At 42.8% G+C, this 6,541-nt stretch overlaps 1 protein-coding gene across 1 annotated transcript in view; it reads left to right on the forward strand.

Annotated features, from left to right (window-relative positions):
• The window catches only part of si:dkey-192p21.6 (uncharacterized protein LOC565246 homolog), a 40,261-nt gene that overhangs the window by 2,393 nt on the left and 31,327 nt on the right, over positions 1-6,541 (forward strand). Inside the window, exons 2-4 of the mRNA XM_037689335.1 lie at positions 244-338; positions 1,635-1,756; positions 3,640-3,758. Of these exons, the coding sequence (XP_037545263.1) occupies positions 244-338; positions 1,635-1,756; positions 3,640-3,758 (336 nt within the window). The remainder of the gene's footprint in view (positions 1-243; positions 339-1,634; positions 1,757-3,639; positions 3,759-6,541) is intronic.

Here is a 6,541-nt window from a genome sequence, read left to right on the forward strand (position 1 = left end):
CCCCCCCCCCCCCCCCCGAGCTCAGCCAGTGTTTTGGAAGAGAAGGTTTCAATGCGATTCTGTGGGAAAACGTTTGTAAACAAATATTTCTGTAGTTGAACGCAGCTTGAACATGTCAGAATCGTGATCATTTAATGAGTCGACCCTGATAATGATCAGTAACGCCCCTCTGCTATCTTATATTTATGATCCACTAAAGGACTCATGTTGTCCATAAACCTGAGCTGCTTTCGATCTTTGCAGGACCCGCTCTGAAAATGGACCAGGCTCTGCTCACGTTTCACAACCAGCTGAACGAACAGTTGCACGTTTTCTACACGACAGATTTCTGCTACAAGGTGAGACGGTTTCTGTGTCCACAACTCCGAACCGGAACAATCCGCTCAGGTCGCCGAGGCTGATGCCGAGACAGGAGGAACACCAAAACTGGGTTCTTCTAGACGGCAGGACACTAGCTAAAAGCTATACGTCCATTTTCTTCCACTTATCCGGGGTCGGGTCGCGGGGTAGCAGCCTAAGTACGGAGGCCCAGACTTCCCTCCCCCCAGCCACTTGGTCCAGCTCCTCCGGGGGAATCCCGAGGCGTTCCCAGTCCAACCAAGAAACATAGTCCCTCCAGCGTGTCCTGGGTCTCCTCTCGGTGAGACGTGTCCAGAACACCTCACCAGGGAGGCGTCCAAGAGGCATCCTAACCAGATGCCCGAGCCACCTCAACTGGTGGCTAAAAGCCAAAAGAAGCTAAATGTTAGCTAAAAGGAACAAACCTTAGCTGAATGGAGCAAATGTTATTTAAACGGATTGAATGTAAGCTAAAAAGCAAAACATTAGTTGAGAGAAGCATAATGTTAGCTGAAAATAATGTTAGCTGAAAACAATGTTAGCTGAAAGGAGCAGAATGTTAGCTAAAAGAAGCAAAATATTTGCTTAAAAGCTAAAAGGAACAATTTCTGACAAAAAACAGAACTAGCAAGATGCTAGTTAAAAGCCCAAACTAGAAACTTGCTAGCAAGAAGGAGCAAAATGTTAGCTAAAAGCAGCTAAATGTTAGCTAAAAGCCAAAACTATCAAATGGAAAGCTAAAAATTCAAAAGCAGCAGAATGGTAGCTAAAAGGTTGTTTGACAATAACATTTACAAAAGGCTAGCTAAAAGTAGCATAAGAATGTATAGAAGCTAAAAATATCAAAATTATGCATAAAAGCTAGACATGGCAGTTAGTAGGTAAAGGTTAAATGTAACAAAATGCTAGATAAAAGCTAAACACAAAACAATGCTAGCTAAAAGCAAAAGATTAGGTAAAAGCTAAATGTAGCTAAAGGTTTGTTAAAAGCTTAAAGCAGCAAAAGATTAGGTAAAAGCTGAATGTAGCTAAAGATTAGTTAGAAGCTTAAAGCAGCTAAAGATTGGGTAAAAGCTAAATGTAGCTAAAGACAACCCACAGAAGATGCTTCTTTCCACAATTTGACAGAAACATCTTCATCATTTGTCTTTAGATGTTCTGAGTCTGTCATGAAAGGCGGCGGGCGATCTGCATTCCTCTTCAGCTTCTTTCTGAAGATCTTTTATCTTCCCGATTCTCCGACTGTCGCCTCAAACGATTGTTAGATCATCATTTGGCCTGTTTGTGTTTTTCAGTGTGTGCAGCAGCACTTGGTGTCCGTGCAGACAGACAACAGCAACTCCTCTGCAACAATCAGCACTAAGTTCACCCTGACTCTGCAGGTGGAGGGGCAGAACCGGAGCGAACCTCTCTGCAGGTACCGGAGTCAGGTCTGGAGCTACAGCATCGATCAGCTCCCTGGTTTTATTGCTCTCGTCTTGTAGACTCACTCTGTGGAGTGTGATGGCATCTCATGATCGCATCAGCAGTCTAAGATTGTTTACAGGCCCGGGGGAAGGCATCGTGACCCGCTATCAGGACCTGAGTCCTCTGAGGATCGATCTGGGGCCTGACCCGCTATCAGGACCTGGGTCCCCTGAGGATCGATCCGGGGCCTTCTGAAGGGTTAACAAGACCCGACGTTCTAATATTGATGGCCTGAAAGCCACAAGTCCTCTGGAAACATCAGGATCTAAAGTGGCAGCTCTCATTAAATAAGACCTGCAGCCGGACCCGCGGGCTTTTGGATCAGCAGGTCACCTGTTACCATGGAACCAGAGAGCGCTGAGTCAGGATTCATTCCGCTGAGTCAGCATTCACTGTTTTTCTGTTTAAAGTCTCGTCCATATATTTGGAATCAAACTAAATCTGCAGACTTTGTGCAGTTTGGATCATTCCAGTATTGAGTTGTTCGGCCGACGGGTGCTGTGATGTTTGGAGTTTGTTATTTTTAAAGTATTAAATATATTTAGTTTTGTTTACACACATTTAGAATTCCGTGGAGATCTTTGCAGCTCCTTCAAACGTCCTCTGAAATCTGCTTCAGCGTTCTCGCTCTGTTTCTGTCTTCTTGTGCTACCTTTAGCTTTAAGCTACTGTCTTGATAACTTTTGCTTTTAGGTATGGTTTTGATTAAATTAGCTTTTAGCTGCGGTTTTGTTACTTTTTGCTTGTGTCAACAATTTAGCTGATTTTACCTTTTAACTGCTGTTCTGCTTTAGCTTTAAGCTATAGGTTTAACCTTTAGTAAATGTTTTGTTAATTTTAGCTTCTAGTCAATGTTTTGCTGTTTTGTTGGTTATTAATTTTAGTTACATTATTGCTGTTTTTAGCTTCTAGTTATGGCTTTAGCATTTAGCTAAAGTTTTAAATTTTAGCTTGTAGCTAACGTTTTTCTAATTTCAAGCCTTAGAGTTTTGCAGATTTTATCTTTTAGTTATTGTTTTGGCAGTTTGAGCTTCAAGCTACTGTATTGCTGCCATTTTTATATCAGCTGAAATTTAGCCGATTTCAGATTTTAGCTACATTTCGCTGATTTTAGCTCTTAGCTGCTGTTTTTCCAATTTTAAATTTGAGCTAAAGTTTCACAAATTTTATAATTTAGTTACTGTATTGTTGTTTATTAGCTTTTAGCTATGGTTTTAGTGTTTTGCTAATGTTTTGCTCATTTTAACTTGAAGCTACTGTTTGGCTAATTTTCAATTTTAGCTGACGTTATGCCATTTTTAAATTTAACTTAAAAGTTTTGCTGAAAATTGTTCTGCTCGTTTTAGCTTTCAGCTCCTGTCCGGCTCATTTTAGCTCGTTGTCTGATTGCTTCGGGGTCTCTGTTTTAGCTGTTGTTCTGTTTGCTTCAGCTTGAAGACGTTCGGCTTCAGTGACGTTCTCTGTATTGGAGCAGAAACGGCACTTCTTCTCTGTGATCAATGCTGAGGTCTGTAACCAGACTGGACTCATTGATTTCCTTTTCCACTCTGAGAATCACTCGGAGGGACAGCAGTATGTCATCCCAACGATGGATCAATATGGACATGTGTCCTTCTGGACCGACCCGGGAGCCGATGAGACACCGGTGGGTGCAGTTTGGGTCTGTAACCACCAGGTGGCGCTCCTGAGCTTTATCGCTGTAGTGGAAGACATTAATGCTGTTTCTTCTTTTTATTGTCCAGTTAATTATGAGAAACGCTGTTTCTGTGGAAGAACGGCCTCAGATAGAAGCTTTTCTAAATAAAACTGAACATGTTTTTGCTGTGGACGCAGGTGGAGTCAGACTTATGAAGAAGGGGGTCGTTACTCCGTTTGGATCCAGGCGCCGGTGGCGTTCACTCATCCAGTCTGCAGTTTTTCTGTGGACAAGAGTCCAAACAACGCTCATCTGCGTGAGTAGAACCACACGTGTGACTGAAGCACTGCATGTCGCCCTCCGTTTTAACTCCAGATGACTCTCAGCTACTACCACACAAGCCTTTAGCTCAGTACCTGTTAACCTGACTTATCTTGGTGTTGGATCAGACTGATCAGCTGTGGCAGCCATATTGAATTGGATTGACTTTAATAACAGTCTGAATGTTTATGAAACATTCACTCGATTGAGATCTGTCTTTTCAGCATCTTTCTCGTTCCACAATTTTTGTTCTATTTCATCAAATCATGAATCAAAACGTTCGGCTCTTTCAGGATAATCCTGCTTTGATTTTTGGTATTGGTGCAACTTTAGCTGTTTGAAACATTTAGCCTTTTCTGACATTTTTTCCTCTCAGAAAATGAATTGAGCTCATCCTTCAACTCTTTAGCTCTGTTTACAACCTTTTACTGCTCCTTTCACAGTTTGTTCTGCTTCAGCTTCTTTCAGCCTTCTTGTGAAAATTTAAACCTTTTTTCAGCTACTATCAGCTAATTTTAGCTGATTTTTTTCAGCTGTTTTATGCTCCTTTGTGCTTTATTCTGCTAACTACAACATTTTTGTGCTTCTTCTAAATTCTTTCTGCTACTTTCAGCTTGTTATGGTCCTTTCAGCTTTTTCTGTAAGTTTCAACCTTTTCTGCTGTTTAAGCTACTATTGAGCTGTTTTACGCTTATTTTAGCTTTTTCAGCTAACTCCACATTTTTTGCATTCATTTAAACTTTTTTCAGCCTAATTCAGCTCTCTCCACTTCCTTGTAATTTAAGCTTCTTTCTGCTTTTTAGCTACTTTTCAGCTGTTTTTTTTTTTTTTTTTTTCAGATAAATTCAAGTTTTTCATATTAATTTCTGCTACTTTCAGCTTATGGTCCTTTCAGCTTTTTCTGCTATTTCAGCTACTATTGGCTGTTTTAATGCAAATTTTAGCCTTTGCTGCTAATTACACCTTTTTTGCACATTTTAGCTCTTTCTGTTTCCTTCTGGTAGTTTAAGCTTCTTTCTGCTTTTCAGCTACTTTTCAGCAATTCTTTTGTTAAATTCAGCCATTTCTTTTAGCTGATTTCATAACTTCTGTGCTACTTCAAATATGGTTTTTTTTTCTGTTTTCTTCTACTAATTTAGTTAATTTAGTCTTGTTCTTTCATTTCAGCTACAATTCATCAGTTTTTTTTTTTTAGCTAATTTAAGCTGTTTTTCAGCAAATTCTTCTGCAATAAGCATTCACACTGCATTTTCACAGGAAGTGTGATTTTCTCTAGTTAATCAGGTGTAAATGTACATCTAGGGATTCTTTTCTGGAAGTTTCATTAAGGTTTGTTTAGTGGATCATGAGAGGTTTTTCTAACCAACAGCTAAAAACTCTTCACCTTCTGCAGCAGGTGATGATGCTGAAGCTTCCTTCAACTCATGGCCTTTTGATTCATCCCGTCTTTACCAGAGTCGGAGCCTCCACGGAGGAGAAATATCCCGGGACGTCGCGTGTATCGATCAGAAAAGCCTTAGTTTCTTGAAAAAGGATAAAAGAAAAGCTTGTGTGCTCGTTCTGAAGTGTGCGTGGTGATCCATTAGGGAGTGTGGAAGGATTAGGGCGTAATGGGATTCTGAAAGCGTCTCTCTGCATAATGTACACTCTACTTAACAACACTGCAGATTATGTTGGACACGGGGCTTTTAAAGCCAAGGAGCCATTATCTGTTCTGGTCCGAGTGACAGCAGGATGAGCTTCCATTAGCTCCACAGACCGGTGATTACACCATCTCCCCTCAGAGACCGCTCCGCCTAAATAACAGTCTGCTCAGCACAGGTAGGAAACACGGTGATGGGGAGTTCACTCTCAGGTGGACACGAGACGATTAACGGAGCCGATGCAAAGTAACGTAAAGCACCTTTTGTTTTTATATTGGGCTGAACCCCTTCATGGTGTGACAAATTACCTAACGCTCAGAAATTAAATCTACAGCTGATTCACGTTTTGAGTCAAGATGGCCGCCACTGCTAGCGTTCCTGTGAAGCACAAAAATGGCTACAACTCTGTCGGTGTGGAAAACGGAGTGTGGTGAAGGAGAGCGCCCGGGCAGGATGGAGGAGTTTCAGGAGTGATTTGTGACAAAAGGGTGTCGGCAAAGGCAACGTTCCTCCTGCCTTTATACAAGCAGGGTTCCCCGCCCTGCCTACCGAACCAACACCCCCCCCCCCCCCCCCCGGTCGACAACCGCCAGCACTGACGTAGCGCTAAGCTAGTAGTGCACAATACAGACGCGCAGCTAGCGCTCCATTTCCCTCACGCTGAGATGTTTCCTCCAGACCCCCTGCCCCGACAGTACTAACAGTGTGCAACACAGATGTGTCTCCGTCCCCGACCCCCACCCCCCCCCCCCCCCCCCCCCCCCCCCCCCCCCCCCCCCCCCCCACCCCCCCCCCACCCCCCCCCCCCCCCCCCCCGACAAAAATCACAGAAGAGATGAGCGCCCTGCCAAGGCAGGTATTGTAGAGGAAACACTGCCAGGTCAAAGGAAAAGTTTACAAGACAGTGGTGAGACCAGCTGTGTTGTATGGTCTGGAGACAGAGACATGGACAAAAAGACAGGAGACAGACATGGACAAAAAGACAGGAGACAGACATGGACAAAAAGACAGGAGACAGACATGGACAAAAAGACAAGAGACAGACATGGACAAAACGACAAGAGACAGACATGGACAAAACGACAAGAGACAGACATGGACAAAACGACAAGAGACAGACATGGACAAAAAGACA

Source organism: Nematolebias whitei, chromosome 1, assembly GCF_014905685.2.
Source record: "Nematolebias whitei isolate Nwh7 chromosome 1, NemWhi1, whole genome shotgun sequence".
In the NCBI taxonomy this organism is placed as follows: Eukaryota; Metazoa; Chordata; class Actinopteri; order Cyprinodontiformes; family Rivulidae; genus Nematolebias; species Nematolebias whitei.